The 24,283-nt window shown below is 38.4% G+C and overlaps 1 protein-coding gene across 1 annotated transcript in view; it reads right to left on the bottom strand.

The window, feature by feature from the left end:
- Nucleotides 1–24,283, bottom strand: part of Mbd2 (methyl-CpG binding domain protein 2) — a 73,234-nt gene that overhangs the window by 48,351 nt on the left and 600 nt on the right. Inside the window, exons 2-3 of the mRNA XM_008835683.3 lie at nt 24,197–24,282; nt 7,329–7,488 (exon numbers count right to left, since the gene is read on the bottom strand). Coding sequence (XP_008833905.1) covers nt 7,329–7,488; nt 24,197–24,282 — 246 coding nt within the window. The remainder of the gene's footprint in view (nt 1–7,328; nt 7,489–24,196; nt 24,283) is intronic.

The raw sequence follows: 24,283 nt of genomic DNA, 5'->3' as shown, positions 1-24,283 counted from the left end.
CCAACTATACCTACAGACACTGAAAACTCCAATCAGCAAAGCCTAGTACACAGAGCACAAAGATGTTTGGAAAAGATTTCAGTTATTTTTTTGTATAGGTCAGGAACACTGGTAGAAGGAATGACATATTTCTTTGTATTCATTTGGGATGGAAAAGTCCTTGGAAGGTAGAAGCCAAGAGATAGCTCTTCTTAAGCATGCTGACTAGACCTCAGTAAATGAACTTGCACTGAGGGACATCTGGGACACTAATTTGACATAATAAGCCTTAAGACAAATGACAAAATGTATGAATTCCAGAGGGGGAGTTATGGGAGGATGCCAGTGGGGACAGAGGTATAAAGATGATTAAGATTGATTGACATGCTCTGTATGAAGGCTACAAACTGTCCTTAACTCCACTTCCAGGGGAATCCGAAGCCCTCTTCTGATCTCCATGGCACTGCACGACACAGGTGCAGTCACACATGTAGGCAATACACTCATACACATAAAATAAAAAATAAAATAAAGCATGCCATACCAGAATGTTCTAACACAAAACTCAGTGCTGGTCAACTGATCATGGCACCCCCAGACAGATAAAACTACTACTTCAGTAACTGGGAAGTCCATAGTCAAACAAATGTCTAGCCTGAGCTACATCAATGACATGGCCTCTCACATCTTCTATCATAGCCTTGGTCCTTTTCCTGCTTTAAAAACAAAACAAAAAAAGCTTTTCAGCTACAAAACTTGAAATTTTAATGGAGATACTCTGTGGAACACACACACACACACACACACACACACACACACACACACAAACTGCACACAATTCAAAGGTTCCTAGAGTCTCTCTGAGGCATGGACCCACAAGCTACAAGCCCCCAACCCTGTCTGTTGTTTCCTTCAAGCTCCTCTTTCAATCCTTAAAGAAAAAACACTCTTTAATCATTTTTATACGGAGGCTAAAATGTACACATAGAGCATTTAGTCTGTACATGTATAGTTTGTAATTGCACACAAGCTCTAAAAAAGCATAGAAGCAAACAAACCAATAAACAAAACACCCCTATGGAACATGACCTCCAAGGAACAGGACAGGAGCCGAGACACAGAAGCTGGAGGGAAACGGTTCCTGCTGGATATCCCTTTCACTATTTGCCCACATTATTACACCTAATAACAATAAATTCAAACTATAAAAAAAAAAAAAAACCTAAAAAAAGACCAGGCACAAAACATACTTCCTAAACCTTTCAATCCCTATAAATCGGTTATGTAAAGGTTACCAGGTCCTTTCTAATTCTGAAATCCCACTGATGTACAAAGTCTTTATCCTCTTTGATCTACCATGACATTTAACAAAAACATTTTCTAGGCTTCTATTAACACCACATTCTCTTGATTTTGCTCTTGCCTTTTGGATAAGACCTTCTCAATTCTCCACAAGTTTAATTTACTTATTTGTGTGCATTCTACAGTGTGAAAAAAAAAATACCTTTCATGTTTTCCCTACACTGGACAGTACTAATGACAAATCACTAGGACAGGAATTCTCAAATTATAATTTGGAATCCGTGGGAGTCTACAGATCTTTTCTTTTGGAAATTTAAAAAAAAAAAATCCAAAACTACTTTATCTGCTTCCTCCCGTTCCCAAATATTCATCTTCTCTTGTCACTAACCAACCCCATGTGCATCCTCACACACACGACTAACTTGAACAACTTTTGTTGCTGAGCAAAATACCCTGGGCTAGGTAACTTTAAAAGACTTACTTGGCTCACAATTCTGTTGACCTAAGGGTCCAAAAGCCAGGTGCCAACTTCCTGTTGAGGAAGGTCACTACAGGTCGGAACAGCAGTTCACAAGCAGAAGGGGAATGCATGTAAGCAAGGAAGAAAACGGGGAGAGGCTAGGCTGGCTCTCTTGACAACTCACTGCATTGGGAGCCCCTATGAAACCCACAATGCTTCACAAGGCTGGCACTAGTCCATTTATAAAGGTAGAGCCCTATGACTCAGTCATTTTCCCTGCGCCTCCATTACTGAACACCACCATACTAAGGACCAAGTCTCCAGACCTGAACCAACCTTTAGGAAATAAACCTTATCCAAGCCATGGCAGTGACCAAAGCCAGAACTGTAGCATCAGTTCCCTTTCCCTATAATCAGCAGGTACTTTCATCTACTAATTTCTCTTGATTCTCCCTTTTCCATACCTCCTACCACAGCATTTTTTTAGGCTATTATTTTTTTGGACTAAAACAGCCCAAGTAGCCTGTCTACTTCCCTTTACCAAAATCAGTCTCTATATTGCATATTAACCTAAATCCAAAGCTAAACCACCCACTCAAGAGCTTTTCACATCATATACGTATTGACCCCAAGTTATATAAGCAATCTACAAAATTTTAATTTTCATTATTTTGTGAGGATAACTAAAACAAGTATCTTCATGTGGCTAAGAACCTAGGATACAGTCATACATAATTCAAGTCTGTTTGTAAGCACAGTAACACATTACCTATGTAAGCTACCCAAGATAATCCATGAGAAATGAAAAATGGCAGTTTTAACATAGAGCTGATCCCACTCAAAAGACCATGATGCTCTTTATTTCCCAATGTACCAACTTTCAGTAAACTGAGGGATGTGGTAGATCCTTCCAAGGCAGTGATAGCATTCTCAAGTTAATAATTTGCTCAATACAGTATTATGAGCAATTTGAAAATTATAAAATAGATCACTCTAATTCCAGTATGTATTTTATTAGTTCTGTTGCTTAATTTCTTTAAAAAATTCTATTACTGAAAAAAAAAACATAAAGAATTCCATTTAATGTTTCTGAAACTTAAAAACAAAATTTTAGCAACAAAATCAAGTTTTTGTGAGTCTGCCTCATAGCCTAATGCACCTCATCCGAAAACATCTCCAATAAAACTTTAGATTTTTTAAAATTTTTACATTTATTTACTTTTTATGTGTGCATATATATGCATGTGGGCACATACATGCCATGGCACATGTGTAGAGGCCAGAGGACAATTCTGTGTAGTTCTCTCCTTCCACCTTTACATGGTTGGTGGGAATGGGACTCGGGTCATCAGGCTTGGTAACAAGGACCTTTAGCTACCAAGTCACCTCACCAGCCCCAAACTATCATCATCTTGTGTCTACTCTCTCCTTAGAATGTCAAGTCTTATCTCTGGAAACCTTGAAATATCTCTTTGAAATGTCAAAACCTGTATAAATGCACAAGCACTATCTAGAATTTGAAGCTAAGTGTTGCCTGTTTATTCACATTGAAAGGCACAGATCTAGAACTGTGTTGTCCAATAAAGTTACTACTAGGCACACATGGCTACTCGAATTTAAATTAAATGAGTCTAAACACTGAGTTAGTCAGTCACACTAGCCAGATGTATAGCTGTGGCTAACAGAACTCCATTCCAGAAAGCTCCACTGACACGCTCCTCTGTAATTTCTTTGAAGTGAGTTTTGAGAAAACTGCTATGACTTCACCAAACCTAAGCTGGTGACTTTCATATCATTCTGAGGTCCCCTGCTCCTCCCCCACCACATTAACCTCATGTAAGGTCTTCAGTAACCTACCTGACATTTTCAACTCTCGTTTGTCAGCTGGGAGATGGGAATTGCTCACAAATAACTATGTCAGTGGCAAGAAAATCAATAAAGCATAATATAATCAAGAATGGAATTGATTTTTAAAGTTGGGTTAAGACTGAATTTGAGAAAAGCAGAAACAGGTACTGAGAAACAGCAGTGTATATTAATCCAAAGCTAATGGCACCTCTACTCTACCCACCCATCCTAGGATAACTTAAAACAACTCTACAAAGATCTTCAAAGGAATCTTTCCCACTATACTTAAAAATATTCAGTATCAATAACCACATCTTTGATTTAGAAACTATACAAAGATTACAGCTCACAGTTGGACACACAAACTTCAATTTAGTCTGTTTCAAAGCTTACTTTGTTGGCTACATCTCTAATTCTAAGACAAATTTTTTAAAACTAAAAACAAACAAAACCCTAATAAACAATGTGGTTTAGTCAGGATTCTAACTACTCAGCTATACAGGAAAACATTCTCAGATTTCTGTTAATTACTTTGCATCTCCCAGTTTTCTTTATATAGTACTATCACTTAAAACAACGTTAATTCAGCTAATTATGCCACAAATGTGTTTTCTACTTCACGGAAATACTTAATGCTGCTGTTACTCCAAAAATGAGTGTAATTTGAAAACTGCAATATCCACATTATGGCTACTTAACTAAAACAAAATCAGATAAAAACTTTCACAAAGGCATCATAAATTTCACAAAGAAAGTCAGAAAACAATGAAAATGAAAGGCACTTCCAAAATCACATGTTATTAATTTATTAAATAAATGTTTATTAGCACTATAAACTTCTAGAATGAGATGAATAGTAAATCAAACATCAAGCTAAGAGTCTATCTACTATGTGCTAGGCTTTGGACTACGCATATAAAACAAAAACAAAAACCAGTCCTTGCCCTCAAGGAGCTCACAGTCTAGCTGAAGCAGACAGTCACAAATACAATGGCAAAGCACAGGGAACATCATGGAAGAGGGAACAGGTTCTGCCTGGGGAACGCAGGGCAGGCTTCCCAGAGATGGAGACAATGGAGCTGGGCCTTGGATGAGGAGTTCGTCAGATGGAAGGGGAATGGGAAGCACATTCCAAGCAGAGGAAACAGCAAGAAGCAAGCAGATCCTGAAAGCACAGGGCATGCTGCAGGGTGATGAGTGGTCCAGCGCAGCTAGAGCAGAAGAAAGGTGCACACAAACTAGAGACAGATTAGTGCTTGGTGGAAATGAACCATAACTGTCAGGAAGTGAGGTTTCAAATGACATTAAATACAGCTGAACTGTGTGCTTCTAGGACAGTGTTCTCCTCGTTCTGTAAATATTTAAATCCTTCTGCAGGTACCCCGCACCAGTGTTAAGTTTTTAAAAGAAGCAGTCTTAGAAAATAAATCTTTACTGCTGAGTAAAAGACCATCATGTAAACTTTCAAGGTATGAGTATTAGTACTATGATTGTTTCAATATAATACAAAATTTTCCAGTTTGGATCACATTAAACAACATTAGAATATCTATCTATTAAAGGATCAGTGAAATTTTTCCCTGGAATTGGTGGGGCCTACTGCTGTTTTAGGAGGTAGCATTTTACAAATCTATAAATTCACTTTATTGCCAATAATCAGCATAAATGTTTTATATACTCTGAACCCAGATATAGTAAGTTATATCTTCAAAAATTAATTTTAATTTTATGTAGGGTTTGAAATGCATTTTACCACATTTGACTGGTTGTATTACTTCTTCATTTTGGATTTAAACATTTTTGTTCTTTTTTTACACCGTAGTCATTTACTTTATTCCTTAGCTACTTATTTTACCCGCCAGCCCAACTGCCCTAGTTCCCTACTTGCTTCCAGTCAGGATGGAATCATCTACTGAGAGTTGCTTCAATGATGGTTTGTGAAAATTGTTATCAATTCTTATGTGTTTGGAATCATTTATTTTATACTTGAAGGACAATTTGGCTGAGTATAGACCACTTAGTGTAGGTTTTTTTCCTTATGATCATTTTAAAGCATTATTCCATAGACTGAAGGCATTAATACAGGGAGTAAGTTTTCAGAGCCAACCTGAATTTCTTCTGGATAATTTTTGTTAAAATATGTACTTTCTGTGGTGTTCACTATTCTTTCTACAACTAGAATTATGCCTGAAACAGAGTACATGGGCAATAAATATTTCCTGGCTAGAAACAAAAAAGAAAATAAATCTTAATGGGTGTGTGTGTGTGTGTGTGTGTGTGTGTGTGTGTGTGTGTGTGTGTTACTTGAGAAAAGAAAAAAGATCAGGAGGAAAAGCTTGAGCTCAAGTTTCCCATAGTGGACACCACGCCAACCAAGGTAGCTTAGTGCTATGGCTGTCACTTAAGGAAAGAAAGTGCAGTGCAGAAAAGGAAGGAGTTAACATAGCTAATACTCTGCTAGATCTTTCTTTATATAAAGTCCCATTTCTTACTTCTCACAATAATGCTATGGGAGAATTTTTATTACCTTGATTCTTTAAGTGGGCCTTAGGCCTTCCGAGGCTAAAATAATTGCCTATGACTGCGTCACCTAATACACAGCAGATGCCAGTTCACCAAACCTATGTCTGTCTGAGTCCAAAGCCAGACTCTACAACCATGAGACTTCATGGTTCCTAAATGAAAACTGCAAGCCCAAGGGTCGGGTAGGGTTATTATCAGTCCAATCCTAATAAAGTTCTCTACTTTTCTCTCTATTTTCACAGCACTGGTGTGAGAAACTGGTGATGGCAACACATAAACATAGTTTCTTAAAATCTACAGGAATGGGAACAGTTGTAATGACTGATGATGAAGTTATTAAAGAAGTTCACTGAGGCATCTGTAACGGTGACTTCAAGCTCAACTCCCGACTCAACACTAAGGGTGGTTATCTACTTAACAATACCAGGCCCATGCAAGTCAGTGAACTATTTGTAAGTTGTACATGTTTAATCATCCTTAAGAGGAAAAGATTTCTTTGTACAGATACTAAGAGCATTAATAAAATTAAATTAGCATAATTCAAATGTGACTCATTCATAGTCTTATGGAATAAACTACCTAACAAGTAGCTCAAAGAAATTAAAACCTAGCAAAAAAAATCTCTACTCAGTTATCAGGATAAGAAAACTATGCCTATTGCATCATTAATGTGATTAAAGTCAAAAGTCAAACCGCCCCTCCTCAAATTCTCAACTCAAAAATTACTATGGAATTATAATGATACAAAAATGTGATAATGTTGGCTCTTTAGAAAACAAACTATTTTAAGGAAAAAAAGTAAACAAATGGATCCAAAAGTGTGATGTACACTGGCCTAGAGACACCCTGAAATGTTTTCTACACATGGTTTACTTATGCTTTCACTGGGTGAGTATTTCCAAATACCAGAAAAAAAAAGTCAGATTTGTAAGCCTTTAAAAAGCTTTGGCCGGGCGTGGTGGTGCATGCCTTTAATCCCAGCACTTGGGAGGCAGAGGCAGGCAGATCTTTGTGAGTTCGAGGCCAGCCTGGTCTACATAGTGAGTTCCAGGACTGCTGGGGCTACAAGGAGCCCCCGTCTCAAAAAAAAAAAAAAAAGCTTTGTAGTAGGGAAAGACATTCAGACACCAAAATGTCAATGACAAAATCATGACATAAAATACTTTCTGGAGAGCTTTTGAAATAGCATATGCATGCTGTAAGGACATTAACCAACCTTATTTTGATTGAGAGGATCATTCCGCAGTCTCTGCTTGTTCTTCTGTAACTTACTAGGCATCATCTTTCCAGTTCTGAAGTCAAAACTGCTGAGGTCAACAGCATTTCCCAGGTACCTTGCCAGCTGAGGTTTACTTCTGAACTTCTTACCACTTGGACTAGAAGAAAGATAAGGTAAATTGTACAAAAGGTAATATTAATACCCGAGATCGCACACATTCTGCTTCCAATTGTTACCACATTAGAATTATACATATATATATATATATGGAAATACTACAAGTTTTAAAGGAATTTCTTAGCTTTCTGCAACAGGAGATAATGTCTCATGGAGCACAGCACTCCCCTAGGTACCCCAACTGAACACAGATGTTCTACAGATTATCCTGCTATCGCTCCCTGAGTGCTGGAGATCTGAGCACAGCTTCACACCAGGACAGCATGCTCACTGCTATGATCTTCATCCTTACCAACTTTTTCCCAAACTGACTTTTGAAAACACTGGTTTACAAACAATGCCAACAGTAATCAAAAAAATCTTCAGAAAACTTATTTAAAGTCAATAACTCTTGTTAAAAACAAACATGCATAAGCATTTAGAATCTGCATAACTTGAGTGGGCTTACAATATCTGTAATAGAAAAAATTCTCAAATTTTGACATTTAAATGTTCTCTACTAAAACTACTGACTGAAATGAAAAAACAAAAGCAAACGTCTATGAACATATTTATACAACTCTGACATGTTTTATTAAACAAACTACCTAAAATAAGCCTATCAAAAGTAATTTACTTCTTGGCCAGATAGGGTGGATAAGGGTCTGTCCTGTAATCCCAGCATTTCCAAAGTGGATGCAAGAGGATAAGAAGTTCAAGGTCAGCTTCAATTACAAGGCTTCTTCCATACCAACCTGAGCTACAGCAGAAACCCTGTCTCACAAACACCAAATAAACAAATAAAAACTAATTTACCTTTTGTAAAAATAATAATAATACTGCCAAAGCTACAAAATTGTAAAACTGCCAAAACTGTATAAACTAGTCTTTCCTAAAAATATTTTTCTGTGTAGCATTAATCTATAAGAAAATTTTTATAGGAAAAAAATGTCCTTAAAGTCTTATGTAATAAATTTTCTGAGCCAAATGTGCTAGAACTGTCAATGTGACATGTCACCAGAAGAAACTTCTGAGAACTGTAGAAACCCTCTCCAAGAAGCCAGCATGCCAGGCTCAGAACTTGACCTTGCATTAACAGATCATAGCTAAATAAAAAATAATTCAGCAGATACACAAAAGAAAAAACACTGGAGAACAAACAATAAAATACCCCCCTGGAAGAACAATAATAACACTGCGTTGTCTAAGCCAATGCTGCCATTTGTAACATTCTATGGTATTCTGTCATCACAGATTTTGGGCAGCCAGAAGACCTATCAACATGCATTTTTCACAATCATAAGACTTAATCATTTTTGAAACAGAATTCAAGGTATACAGAATTAATCCAACAGATGAAGAGAATAATCAGAAACAGCTAGACCTCAACAGAATAAAATAGGCAGACAACAACCAGAATCCACCCAAAGAATACAGGATTACATACAGAGTACTTCAACTCCAATTCTAACCTAAATTCTCAAATATATTCAGTACCACAAAATAAAATGTCAAGTTACTTTCAATACCGTCCAAAACTTGATCATCACTGCCAACCACATGTTCTCCACCATCCCTCACTCCCTGCCTGCCCCTGAGCTGTTATTCCCCATCTTTGCCAGTGGCTACCAATCTTTCAGTGCCCACATTCCTCAGCCACACATCCAGTACCAATTTCAAATTCTAAATGTTCAGATTCTCCAACACTGATAAAGTATCTTCACCTCCTTAACATGATATCAAAAGCTTTCGATCTAATACATATCTTGTAGGCTCTTTTTTCTGCCACCCTTGGTACCCTGCATCCCTGTATTCCGAATTCAGTCATCAAAGTATTCCACATGCCTTTGCCTCTTGAGATAAGTCTTTCCAGATTGGATGAACCTGTCAGTGGGCTATTAAATCCTTCAAGTCCACCTACACTTCCCTTTCTGTAATTCTCCAATCCAAATTAAAAATAATTCTATCCCCTGCACTTTATGTCATTACAATTCCTAGATATTTCCTTGATGAGTCCAACAACCAAAAATTATAAGCTCATTTTTTTTCTCTAAAACTAGCAAACATCATATTCAGGTCAACTATTGAACAAGGTAACTTTCTGAGGGCAAGAAACCTTATCAATTAAGAAAGTAGTTTTCAAGCCAGGCGTGGGGGCACACACCTTTAGTCCCAGCACTCAGGAGGCAGAGGCAGATGGATATCTGTGAGTTCAAGGCCAGCCTGGTCTACATAGTGAGTTCCAAGACAGCTGGGGCTACAGAGAGACCCTGTCTCAAAAAGACGAAAAAAAAAAAAAAAAAAAAAAAAAAAAAAAAAAAGAATTCTATGCTTAGATTTTTAAAACATTGAACTGGGAAATATTTTCATGTTTAGTTAGTTTTACTACAGAGGTCTTACTAAACCACTCAAATTATTTTGAAAAGTTAGTAAAACTTACTGTGCTATTTATTCAGTCACTTATATGATGACAATTAATTTTAATTAAGCTAGAATAGTCATGTAGCTCTTGTAATCAAATACTTATGTGACCGATAAAAGAAGATTCTGATAAACTAGCTCAAAAACAAAAGGAGGAAGGAGGGGCGAGAAAGGGAGCTAGGAACTAGGGCTGGTAATGCAGGCCTGTAATTTCAGCTACTTGGTAGAAAGAACGCAAGTTCAGGACCTACTAGAGCTACAGAGAGACTTCAAGCCAAGCCAGGGCAGCTTAAGGAGCCACTGTCTCAAAAAAAATTTTTTTTTAAGTAAAAGAGTGCTGGTGATACAGCTCAGTGACAGAAAGCTTACCTAGCACCCATAAGGGCCCTACATTTAACATCCACTCGGTACACTAATTTAGATTTAAAAAAAATAAATAAATAAAAGGAAAGAAAATCTATCTCCAGAAAATAAAATGACAATTTTTAATCTGATTTCTGCCTAAAGATACCTTTAGTGCAATAATAAGTTGAATTCATGAGTGGACCTGGCTTCAATTGACTAATTTTTAGAAATGAATAGGCATAAGTACCACTGTGCTTAGCATGTGGTGAGACAAACAGAAAGCCATTTTGGAGAGAACTGACAAATTTCACAAACTGAACCTTATGTGTTGAAAGTCATCTGAAAACCTGTCACAGCCTCACTGTTAACACCTCTACGAACAAAACTCGTTAGAGAGGATACATTTTTAGACACCTCTTCTCTCAAACCCCAAGGAAATGAAAATAACTTAGGACTCAATTCTGGCTTCACTGGGGACATAACCCAAATGTACAGTGCTGATCGAGCATGCACAAGGTCCTGGGTTCAGGTCCTAGCATGGGAAGGGGCGACTGTGGTTCCATTACTTATGGTCTAGATTAGCATAGCCTTAAATTCTTCCATGTTTACTGATTTTAAAAACAAATGTAAGGTATTAATCATAATTTTTAAAGCCTCACATATTCCACTAATAAACTACATAAGCAATAATCAATAAAGGAAAAAATATAGAAGTTAAATTTTAACATATTAAAACTTAACTATTAGCATATCGAAAAGAAACCTGGAATGCCAACTGGTACCTAGAAATTCTGATTCTTTCTAACTCAGCCTCCTGACAGACACTGGATCTGGTATATACTTGTCATGCGTCATGCGTAATGCAGAAAACAGCAGAAGCTGTGGTTGTTTTTGTAACTGCCCTAACTTGTGTGCATTCTTTAAAAGTAAACCTGCCTGCCCCAGGGAATTTCAAGACCAGAGACCTTTGAAGGCAAGCAATGAGAGGGGCCAAGGCCCAAGGGAATAGATAAACAGGCAATCTAATCAGAAGATACAGACCACCTGCACAGTAACACCTGACCAAGTAAGTGTCCAGCTGAGTATATAATCTCTGGTCTTACCCTAAGTTCCTGTCTGCCCTCTAAGATGGCTGCTATGTAGTCTCAACTCAGAAATACCAGAACTTAAAACACGACTAAGCTTTTATTCTAGAATATCAAGGTCTTACTCTAGAAGTATCAGTTTGTTGTAGGGAATTATTTTGTGCTTTTTAACTCTAATAGATTGGTGAATGGTATTACTCATTTTCAGTTTGCTCTGACCAAAGTGATTACTGCTGATCCCAGCAATGAAATACTATTTCATTTTCAGCCACACAAAAAATTCCCTGTCAACTGCCCCCAGACATGCCATTTGTGAACCAACCTGTGATTGCACTTTTAATTCTTGAATACTATCAAAAAGAAATTTTAAAGAAATCTAAAAAAAAAAAAACCACTTTAGTTGAAATACTAGAATACTTAAGACACATTCACCTTAACTCAGAGCTTTTCCCAATTTTGTCCCAATTTGCAGGTGTGAACCCACCTGCAATCATTATAACCTGAGCTAGGCAGCTATGTATGCTGTGACATAAAAAAAAAATTCAGAAGACCTCAGAGCACATGAGAAACTATACCCTGATGCCACCCAACACCCGGGCACATTTCATCATGTTATATTGATAACATGAATAAACATAATTTGATCAAGCACAAACTTAGCTTCCAGCCAGTTTCTAACAAGATGAACTGTGGAGGATGGTAGTCATTACAATGGGATGAGATGAAGTGGCCTGTGAGTGACAGGGGCATCACAGATGACAGATGGCTAGAACATGTTCAGAGCTACACCATTTCCCATTGCTATCAGGAAGAACTTTGTGGGAAATTAAGGAAAAATCAATTCTATAAGCTTAAACACTGGGAAGGCTTGAGACTAACTAAAACATCAATATTCTAAGTTCTTTCTTTACCCATTTAAGTGTTAAAGCTTGACTTGTTACTCTTTAACTTTAACTCCTCCAAGAAATCAATAATAGCTGAAGCAAAATGTGAAACTAGAATTGTCCTTCTGTACCTAAATGCAAACCCTATAATCAGAAAACTGCCAAATCAATTTTCAAAATGTATAGCCCTGCTCCAAAACACATACAGCACTCATTCAAGAGAATGTTGCCAGCTAGCTCCTCCATTCATCTGCTCTAATGGGGACATCCAAGGCCCTCTCTGTAACATGTTCCAGAGAGATACCTCATTTTTTAAAAAATTTCAATCTCTATGTCTGAGCAGTTACTAAATAATCACCTTTGAACCCAGCCCATGGTTACAGTGGAAAATGCCTTAATCATCTCAGATACAAATTATCATGACAAACTGACTTGCTATTTGCTAGTCTCTCTGCATTCTAAAGTGTTCATATCGCTCTTCCTAAAATAGTACTTCAACCTCTTTAAGAACCTTCAATGCAAATTGTTTTATCTAAGCTTAATTATAAATTTTGAAAAATTAAAATTAAAAGCTTTCAGTCGACTTTCCCTCACTAGTAAAAGAGAGGCAAACACCTTAGCTCTGCATTTGACGTTCTTTCTCATCTGGTTTCCTCTAACCTTTCAACCCTACTTTCTACTTCTCTTTCCTAATGACCTTTGCTCCAGCAATGCTGGCTGACTGACTCTATCCTGAATGAGCTGAATGAACCATATCATTTATCTGGTCCATAATGCAACACTCCAATTTCCAAACTCCAAGGTCCCAGAAAGCTATCTAACACCTCACCTCTACCATGAAGCCTCCATAAGTACCCAGAAATAGGAATGCTGCCTTTCTCTGAACCCGCAGACCCAGTACTAGGTATAGCAGGAAAACCATCATGCCATGCCTTCTGACTTCTAGTTTTGTAATACTGAGCTCTGTGTGGTTATACAATTTCCAGAAGTTTAAATCTTATATCCACAAGTAGCTTCTTGAGGTGATTATTTATAAATAAAATTAAACGATATCTAATTTGCTTCAAATAATGAAGATTGGGTCAACGGTAGTAAATTGAGAGAGATACAGCAAGATTAACCAGGTTTTATTGACATGGTTTAAGCCGCTTCTGACATATAATTCTACGTTTGAAAACATGTTTAAAATTCTCTAGAGTAAAATACTTAAAATGAAAATACTAAAATATGCTAGCTGAATGTTTCTCCTTAAAATGAAAGTTAAGTAGTGTGTGTCTATGTGTGTGTTGACATACATACACCCACACTTTGGTGTATATGTGACCTACTTTGGGCGTCTTCCTCTAGGGCTTTCCACCTTGTTTTGGGGAGGGGTTCATCTCGTTTTCTGAGACAGGTTCTCACACTGAACCAAGTGCTGACCATTTCAGCTAGGTTGGCAAGCCAGTGAGCCCCTGCCACCACACCTACCTTTTAAGTGCTAGGGATCAAGCTCAAGTTTGAGAGTTTTCAAATACAACAAGACTTTGGAGAGGAAAATTAAATCACTGAAGAATTTCCTTGGCAGTGAGAATAAAGGGGTAGAAAATTATGTTATTAATGAGGAAAAAAAATTCTTTACTACTTAGCTGCTAATGTAATATCATTCCTCTTTTCCCTCATGAATGTTTAAATAACCACACAAGTTTATATGGTATAAAAGAACTCACAAGTCTAAAACAACTTCTGCAAGAAAATTACACACAGAAATATAATACTGTAACTAATTACATCATTTCTATGTCTGTTTGTTAAGAAACAGTTTACAAAAGTGTAGCTTACTACAATATGAAGACTTCCCCTAGCCCCATCTCCCATAGGGTTGTCTCACTGCCTGAAGTCACTTGCTTTCTGAGAAAGGAAAAAAGAAAAGTATTATTTGGTCTGGCTGAATTAAGAACTAGACACTGGTGCAGAAGTTTTAAAACTATCTGGGAGTTAGTTCAAAATAACTTGAGATTGAGTATACACAGATGAAACAGGATTAGCCAGAAGTTACTGTCAGCACTGAATGATGACTACAAGAGGATTTGCTACACTCTTCTGTCTACTTTTACATATGTTAGAACCTTTCCATAATAAATACACATGATTTATATACAATGAATACACAACAAACATAGCTTAAAAACAGACTGAAAATACTATGTTCAATTAACAGTGTGTTTGTGGAATTATGACTTTCCTTTGTCTGCATACTAGTCAGTATTTTCTCTAACTTCTACATTGAGCATGAGAAGTCAATGCAATCCATCACATACCAGGCACAAACTTTTGCTTATATTGGTTAACTGAGGGGAAAGGAGTTAACCTTTTACTAATCTAACCATCTACATACCAAATCAAATGCCTTATGTTTATTCATTTGCTCGCAAAAGAATTCAATGCAATACAATTATTACCCTTGAATTACAATTGAGGAACCAGAGGCTTAGAGAAATGAAAAATCTTTATATAACGAAGTAGTGCACAAAAGTGCTGTTCATATTCTAAACCAGGACCAGACAAGTGTGGTCTGTAGACAAATACACTGTCTTCAAATAGCACACAAGTGCAAAAAAAGCACTTAGAAACTGGTAGGGAACTTGACAGCTAAGCCTGACACGAGAGGGGAGAGAGACGAGAGAGAGAGACGAGAGAGAGAGACGAGAGAGAGAGAGACGAGAGAGAGAGAGAGAGAGAGAGAAGAGAAAGCATGCACTTTGTTCACTTTTACTCCGTTTTTCTTTCTTTTCCTTTTTGTTTGTTTGTTTGAGGTTCCTGTAGTCACTGTGTAGATGAGGCTGGCCTCAATCTCAGAGATTGGCCTGCCTCTGCCTCCAGAGTTATGGGATTAAAGGTGTGCACCACCACACCTGGCATCACTCCATTTTTCTATTATTCTTTATGGTAGATCATAGGTTTCTAATCTTTTGACATTACACCATGACACAGTCATCTACAAATGTGTTGGGCCACATTCACAGCTATTCTGGAACACAGATGTCCCAAAGTCCACAGGTTGGACATGCCTGCGACAGACCACTCCACTTCCAAGATATTATGTCAAACATCTTCACAATTACAGGAAAATATACAACAAATTAGTTAAAATTATTACCCTCCCAAGATAATATAAACTTTTTTTGTTCTTTGGGCTTTTATTGCAGCAACGGGGATGGGGTAGTCAGATACCTATCAGAGAGCCTCAAGCACAAGTCACATAAAAACAACTTGTGACAACATACATTTCAAAACAAAGAATAAAAGGGCTCTTTTAATATTTAAAAAAAAGAAAAATCTTGCCAGGCGTAATGGTGCACATCTTTAATCCCAGCACTGTGGAAGCAGAGGCAAGCAAATCACTGTGAGTTTGAGGACAGCTTCGTCTATATAGCAAGCTCCAGGCCAGCTACGAGTACAGGGAAACCCTGTCTCAAAAAAATCAAAAAATAGTCCTAAGTCAGGCATGCCTTTTGTTCCAGCTCTTGAGGAGGCAGAGGCCGGTGGATTTCTGTGAGATCAAGGCCAGCCTGGTCTACACCGTGGGTTCCAGGCCAGTTAGGACTACAGAGAAATCCCATCTCAAGAAGACCAAAAGAAAGAAAAGTCCTATAGTTCCTTTCAGCTCTTAAACTCTCTCTATATAATATATGCTCATTAACATAGACATCTACATTTTTAAAGAAACAAGAACATTTAATTCAGCTACTTAGTGCGTATACATTTGAGTTAGTCAGGGTGCTAGGACAGCAGAGGACAGAGCAGTCTCCACATCGCAGTCAGGCCTGTGTACGCCAACTATTAACCAGAGGTTTTTAGATCTCATAGAGAAATGTACTGATCATTTGCTTTCTAGAGGAAAAGATTTACTAAGAACCTTCCACATATCAGGGACCTTGCTGAATACTGGAGTAAAAAATGAACACGATGAAGACAGAATGTGGCTCAGTGGTGCAGCATTTGCCTAGCATTCAGGAAGCCCTAAGTTCAAGCTAAATTCTCGACACACACACACACACACACACACACACACACACACACACACATTAAAGAATGTCTGTCCCTGACCCTGAGTAAGTTTAGAATCTGCTGGACAACAAAGTTCTGCTAACTAGTTACTAAAACAAATGTCAGAATTAATAGAATTATGCTCAAAATGCATAAGCTTATTTCTCTGAAGAGGCTTCTAGAAAAGCTTTTTAGAAAGTGCACACCATGGGGCTGGAGAGATGTCTCAACGGTTACGAACACTGACTGTTCTTGAGGAAGAGCCGGGTTCGAATCCCAGCACCCACATGGCAGCTAACAGCTGTCCATAACTCCAGTTCCAGGGAATCCGACAGCCTCTTCTGCCCTCCATGGGCATTGCAGGACATGGGTGCACTGACCTACATGCAGGCAATACATGCATACACATAAAATAAAAATAGTAAATAAAATTTTTTAAAAGTGCACACCATTAAAATTCTTAAAAAGAATTTTAAGATGATTATTCCTCACTTTCTCTACAAATTCTCCCAATATAAGAAGGACAAAGGAAAGAGTACCAAGAACAAAGGAAAGAGTACCAAGAACAAAGGAAAGAGTACCAAGGACAAAGGAAAGAGTACCAAGGACAAAGGAAAGAGTACCAAGGACAAAGGAAAGAGTACCAAGGAGCAGTATTCAAAGGGGCAGCTCTCTGCCAGGGAAGGGTGTTCTTCATCCTCACATCTGTAAACCATTTCTAATACTCCTGGAAAATGCTAAGTACACAATTTTAAAATCTAATTCTAAATTTATTTATTAATTATATTCTCTGACATTTTGGTTGCTAGCCTCCGCCATCTCTCCAGCCTGTATTAATTATATTCTTATAAAGCTTGTAATTAAGTCCCCAGTCAAGCAAGTTTGAATTTATAAAATGATGAAGACAGTGCAAGCTCATGAGATCTAAATAGTTCATTCAATTCCATGTTTTCATGAAATTTCATTCAATACTATGCTTTCATTACTTCTTAGAAGTTTTGATGAAATGCAGTAAGACTTCATGTACAATTTTTACATCATTTTCCAGTGGATATGCTCATGGAAACAAGTATCTGCAGTAAGACAGCTGTGAACAGGTGCTTCTTCCAAGGCAAACTAAAGGTCAATGAAGGTAGAGTCAACGGTTTATTTCCAATTCATCATGCGGGTCTTGAGGAGAACTCAAACATGAGTTAAAGGTTATAAATGTTTTAATTTTTATTTTTTTTAATGTGTAAGGGTATTTTGGCCGGCATGTATGTAAGTGCACCACGTATGTGCAATACCCACCGAAGTCAGAAAAGGGTGTCGGAACTCCTAGAATTAGAGTTTGAGATGGTTACAAAATGCCATGTGGGTGCTTGGAATTAAACCTGGGCCCTCTGCAAGAGCTGCCAGTGCTCTTAACTGCTGAGCCATCTCTCCTGCCCCAAAAGTTATAGATTTTTATCAGTCCAACCACATAAAAAGTTAAAACACAAAATATCAGCCTCTTTATAAATCACCTTCTTCTGTTCCAAGAATTACTTGTAAAAAATTATGACTATCTCCCAAATGAAAATATTTTAAAGCAAATAAAGGACATCATCTATCAATTTCTGTAGATTATTTTTAAATATATACGCATCAGTTATATGAACTATTTTAATTCCTCTAATACAGATAAGGCTGGTATTGTGGCAGTTGGGATATTTGCATGTCAGATGTAGGGCAGGTGGCAAAGTTGCACCTTAACAAAAATGTAACACCTATCACAAAAAGATGTGACAGTGGTGAGGGGTAAGTTCCAGAGCACAATTTCCACAACACCTTTTATTTCTTCATGCAAGCTTAAACCAATTTATCAAGAGGAAAGACTAAAAGCAAGTCATACTCCAGATTACAAAATAAGCTCTTAAAAAATATTCTATTTCCTGTCAACTTGACAGGCTACAGAATCATCTAGGAGACAGGAGACAACTGATGGGCATGCCTGTCCAAATCCCAAGATTGGGTTTAATCGAGTTGACTGATTCCCCCTAAATGTGGTCGGCACCTTTCAACGGGACAGTGCAACAAATAAAGACGGCTGAGCACCAGCATGCATCTCTCTCTGCCTCATGGGGGCTGACACAAAGTGACCAGTCACTTAACACTCGGGCTGCCATGCATTCCCAGCAAGGCAGACTGTGTTCTCTTAAACTGTGAGCCAAACTAAACCCTTCCTTCAGTTATAACTTTTTTTTTTCCCAAATTTAAATGGTAGTTTTTAAGATGAAGACCTATAGCTTCTTACAAAATGTGCTCCCTAGGGACTGGAGAGATGGCTCAGTGGTTACAAGCACTGGCTGCTCTTGCAGAAGACCCAGGTTTGAGTCCCAGCACCCACATGGCAGCTAACAATCATCCTTAACTCCAGTTCCAGGGAAATTCGACACTCTCTTCTGACCTCCATAGGCACTGCATGACATGGGTACACTTACATGCAGGCAATACACTGATACACATAAAATAATAAATTTTTTTAAAAAAATTTCAAGTGTAATATCAACACATAAACAACATCTGTGTGCTCAGTATTTCACTTAGTGGGCAAAAGATGGGAATTTGAGAAAGCTGACTTCAGGAATCACAAGTTGAATCTTTCATATACAAACTGCTGAGACAAGAATCTTTCAGACTTTAGAGTTTTTCAGGTTTTAGAATGCTTGCATATACACATGTTATCTGGTTATCCGGACGCTAGAACCAAGTCTAAACATGAAATTCATTTGATTCATATACACATATTCCTTACCCATATAGCCCAAAGGTGATATTACACAGTAATTTTAGTATACCTGTTTTGACTATAACCTATCATATGAGATTAAATATGGATTCTTTCACTTGTGACATCTTATCAGTACTCAAAGTTTCAGATTTTAGATCATTTCAGATTTTCAGAGAGATGCTCAATCTGTAGCACAAAGAAGGGCTTTTCATTTAAAGCCAAAATGAATTTAACCCAAATGTATAAGAACTGTTATAATGATAACATTCCTGCCCCTGGTCCATGCAGCCAGCTTTCTACAAATACTTCCTGGAGAGTATGTATTTTTTAAATATTTTATTTATTTTTGTTTTACATGTATGAGTGTTTTGCCTGGATGTATAAGTGCACCACATGCATACAGTGCCTGCAGCGGCCAGAAGACTGAGTTGGATGCCCTGGAACTGGAGTTACAGAAGGTTGTTAGCCACCATTTAGGTGCTTGGAACAAAAGAGGGAACCCAGGCCCTTCCTCAACTAGAACAAAAAAGGCTGTTAACCACAGAGCCCTATCTCCAGCCCCTAGGGGGAAGTACATTTTTTAAGACAAGAGGTTGTTTGGATTAAGAAATTTTCAATGGTTCAGAATTCAAAGTCTCCAAAGAGTTTACACTAGCCTTTAGTAACAAACAGGATATAAGTAGACAGTTTTTAAATCTGTTTATATGTTCAACCATACATGAGTTGGCTATTTTGTTTTTCTTAAGTAGTCTTTGGATTTATTTAAAACTCTAAGAAATCTACATATTTATTTAAGAGCTCTGGAGCTGAATTTTTGTATCAAATACTAAGGAATGGGGAAAGTTCAGTATGGGTAGTTAAGGGCATGCTCACAGTTACAACCACTGTCAAGTCCAGGAGGTAGAAAACCATCTCCAGATCTCTTAACCCCAATACCCAGCTGCCTTCCTTGAAGATCCCTGCTTTCATTAAGATTGCTTGGGATTTTAGAAACCTCAAAGATACGCAAGTCCTCTCCTTTCCAGAACATAAAGGAGAAGTGAGCCAAGAATGGCAAATGTATGCCTGTAATTTCAGCATTTGAGATGAGGCAAGAGGACAGCCATGAGTTCAATGTTATTCTAGGCTATATAGCAAATGCCAAACCAAACAGGGATGCATTTAAAAATAAAATGAAAAAAAAAAAAGGAAAGAGAACTACTAAAGAATACTATGAGATTTCAATACACCAACCAGTAAATGTTATGCAGAAAACCAAATACTAAAAATAAGAAAATTACTGTTTAAATAATGGGTTCAAACAGAGCAACGAACTTTTTCAGAAACTACCAAAGGACCCAGTACTTTAACAAACCACACCCTTTTAAAAAACACACTTTGGATGATAATATATGAACGGCCACAACACTATCAGTAATCCTGACAGAAGGTATAATTATATGACCTAAGTGGCAGTCAGAGGCACTCCTTCCTATTACAACTCTGGCAGCTTCAGGAAACAGCCAAAAATATTCTACCAAAATCTAAGGCTTTCTCTACAAGTTTAACTTCAGCCCAATTAATAAGTGTCAGTCACGCCCTCTGTTAATAGGCATGGCTTAATCTCCCCAGGGGCAGGCTAATTCAGGGGTTCACATTATTAGAATCTGTATGAACAGCTGGGTGCAGGTGTTCACATTACCAACAGGAGAGCTCACCCTTAACCCACCATTAACAGATATTTTGGGGAGCTACTGGTTTAAGAGTGGTGAATATAGGAACATGAGTATGTTAAAACCTAACACTGTGGGTTGAAAAATAACTTGTGCTCAGTTATACCAGTAGGTCACCATAACTTATCATAGGAAGTTACAAAAGTCACTGTAACTACTCTACTGCAAGTGTCACACCATGCTTCATACATCCTTAAGTGTTTCAGAATGTAATCTCTCAGAAGAAAATCAAAATGGGGTGCTGACAATCCTCCACAGTAACTAACACTTTGTAAGGCGTCAATAAAGTACAGACAACACTTTCTATCCCTAAACTAAGCACCATGTGGCACAAATCTGTTCAATATGTCCTTTCCATTTCGAACAAAGTACAGAAATCATGCTGTAGTATCTCATAAAGAGGCATAAAAAGTAATTATCACTACAGTGGTTTATGACTTGCCTATAGATGAATTTGTTTAAGAAAGTTTAAGCTAATTAGATCAGGTTAATCTACCATGAAGTATTAATGTTTAAATTTATATAAAATTTTACCATGAAAAAAATGCAAAACACATTCCTGACCACAAACAGAAATGAGCTCTGCAGCAATATGACTGGTTCTGTTTTTTGTCTTGTAATTGATCAAACCCAGAGCCTTAAGAATGCTAGGCAAGGGGCTGAGGAGATGGCTCAGCAAGGAAAGCACTTGAAACACAAGTACAGGACTAGACTTTGGACCTCCAAATCTAGACAAAAGTCATATGGGCCTGCCTAGAATGTCAGCACACCTGGCAGAGATGGGGAATCCAAGCAAGCTGGCTAGACTTGACGAAACGACAATCTCCATGTTCAGTGAGAAACCCTATTTCAATCAGTAAGGTGGAGAGGAGAGGTAATGAGGAAGAAACCCAGTGTCAACCCCAGGCCTCCACATACACCCACACAGACACAAACATGCCAACAACAGATGCATGCACGTGTGTTTTGGGGTTTTTTAAAGACAGGATCTTCCTGTAGCTGGCCTGGAACTCATTATGTAGACAAGGTTGGCCTCAATTTCACAAAGATCTGCCTGCCTCTGCCTCCTAAGTGCTGGGATTAAAGGAGTGTACCACTACGAGTGGCTCACACATACATTCTTAAAATGTTAGTCGAGAGTGCTACAACTGACCTATGCCCCGAGCCCAAAGTTCTACTTTTTTGTTTCAATTTTTCTTTTTACATTTATTTCTTTATTTGTATGTGGGGTTAAGGGGTGTGAGTCACACATGGCATGGTACGTATATAGAGATTAGAGGACAGCCTGTGTGAATTGGTTCTCTTCTTCCACCATGCAGATTCCTGGGATCAAACTCAGGTCATCGGGCTTTGTGGCAAGCACCTTTACCTGCTGAGCCATCTTAATGGCCTCTAGTTTTACATTTTTAAAAACAAGTGTCTCACTAATTACCCAGGCTGACCTTGAACTCCTGGGCTCAAGTGATCCTGTCCTTCAGCTTCCTGAGTATGTGGGACTACAGGCAAAATATAAGATGCTCAGCTGAGACTAGATCTGCTCTTCAAGGAATTCAATCCCAGACACAGAATATTCCTGTCCAACGGACCTGCCTATAAGACATCGGCAACAGTTCACAGAAGCCTATGCAGACTAACTCTTGAGAAAAGATACTATATAGAAGGAAAAACAAAGCAGAATTGTGACTAGCACTAAATGAAGCAAAGGTACCTGAGAAGAAACTTATTTTTAGCCTCAATAACTCAACACTGAATTGAGTGTTTGTGCAGAAATACAAAACAATCACTTTCATATATTTAAAATAGTTTTCCAGCCAGGCCCAATGGTACAGGACTGCAATTCTAGTTGCTCAGGGACTGTGCAGGAGATTACAAGTTTAAGGTCTTCCTATAAAGCTAATTCAAGGCCAGCTGGGAAACTTAGCAAGACTCTGCCATAAAACATTTTTTTAAAGGGCTGCAGGGGCTGGGGATGTAACTCAGATACCTAGCACTCATCCAGAATATACGAAGCCTTAGGTTCAATACCCAGCACTGAAAAATAAATGTTTTCCATTTATCATTTAGAAGACAAGTTGTCTTAGATCAAATAAAAAAAAAAATGAGTTGTAATGCAAGACTATTTTTTTTTACTTGAAGAAGTGAAATTAATAACCTAATCACCCATATATTTGAGAAACCATCAAAATGTGGTCAGGGTAAGGGTCAGGGTCAGTGAGCACTTGCCAACACGCCTGGGTTTGATCACCAGCACCAAGGATGAGGGGGAAAACAGAATGTTCCTATACCAGGCTGTATCAGCAGGAACTACATTCGTGTACTGTGAAACATATGCTTGTACACAAATTTTTAACCTTTTAAACCCATCTGCACCAATTCATAATATTCCACATGTGTATATATACACATTTTTCCAGTGGAATGTCCAATGGGAAATCTCGTCCATTATTCCAACGTCTGAATGGCTAACAAGCAGCTCTAACACTAAAATTTTACAATGCCTGAAAGGGTCCAATCAGTCCACAAGCAGAGCCCTCCAAATCACTGAATATAGGATGTTTATACTCTCTTCTAGAAATGGAATGGTTTGTAGGAACATTTAGTAAATGTGTTTATAATTCCACTCATATCAGTGGCCACTGGCCCTTTCCTGAGCTTGCCATGTTATACAAATGAAGGGCATGGACAGCATAACCACAAGATTGCAAGATTACGTTAAAGAGAAAAACCTTGAAACATTTAAACTGTATTTCTCAGCTTTAGCCCTGGTGGCATCTGGGGCCAGATACTACTTCTACTGCAGGGCCTGCTGTATGCACAGAGGCACCCCTGGCCTCTACCCACCAGGTGCAATAGCACCAGCTCCCCAGGTGTGAGACCCAAAATTGTCTCCAGACATTGCCACATGTTTCCAGGGGTGCAAATGTCGGTCTAGGAGTCTGACAACTTCTTTGTCGGAAGAGAGGATGTACTGCCACACGAAAGCATTCCAATGTTTCGGGCCTTCCAAATGACTACTTTATGAGGAACTTCCTTGGATCCTAAGAAGTTAACTGAAACTTTGTTCCCAAAGATAGTTAATTCTTCCACATGTGCAAGATTAAACACACTTGAGATGATGAATCTGGGACATGCTGGGACAGGAGCCAACAGTGACTAGGTTTTATAGTTTCGATGAATTGCACCTTCTTTTAACCCTTTAGTGGCCTAACCATCCCAGTGAGCAATTCTTTCTTCACAAACCATTTTCCCAGATGCTTTCGACAGAACGTGCCCTCACCTTTCAGACACTGGGCCCCTCTCAGCACTGTGGTCTAGTGTCACTGAAGGGCTGCACCCCTCCCCCGTCCTATCAGCTCAGCCTACCCTTGCCACATACCTTCAACCCTGCTCTGACCCTGCCATCCCTGCCCTGGCCAGCTCTTGACCCTTGACCCCAACACCCCAACCCCCCCACCCCCTCCCCGCACATCCAAAGAGGTACCTGAAGTAGTAGACATCGCTCTTGCCGGCACTGAGCCCAGATTTTCGGATCACTTCCTCCTTCTTCCATCCGGGGGGGAGGGCCGGG

Source organism: Nannospalax galili, unplaced genomic scaffold (genome assembly GCF_000622305.1).
Source record: "Nannospalax galili isolate Female #2095 unplaced genomic scaffold, S.galili_v1.0 scaffold1097, whole genome shotgun sequence".
NCBI classification, from domain to species: Eukaryota; Metazoa; Chordata; class Mammalia; order Rodentia; family Spalacidae; genus Nannospalax; species Nannospalax galili.
The sequence above is the reverse complement of the archived record's forward strand: the minus strand, read 5'-3'. Positions and strand labels throughout refer to the sequence as shown.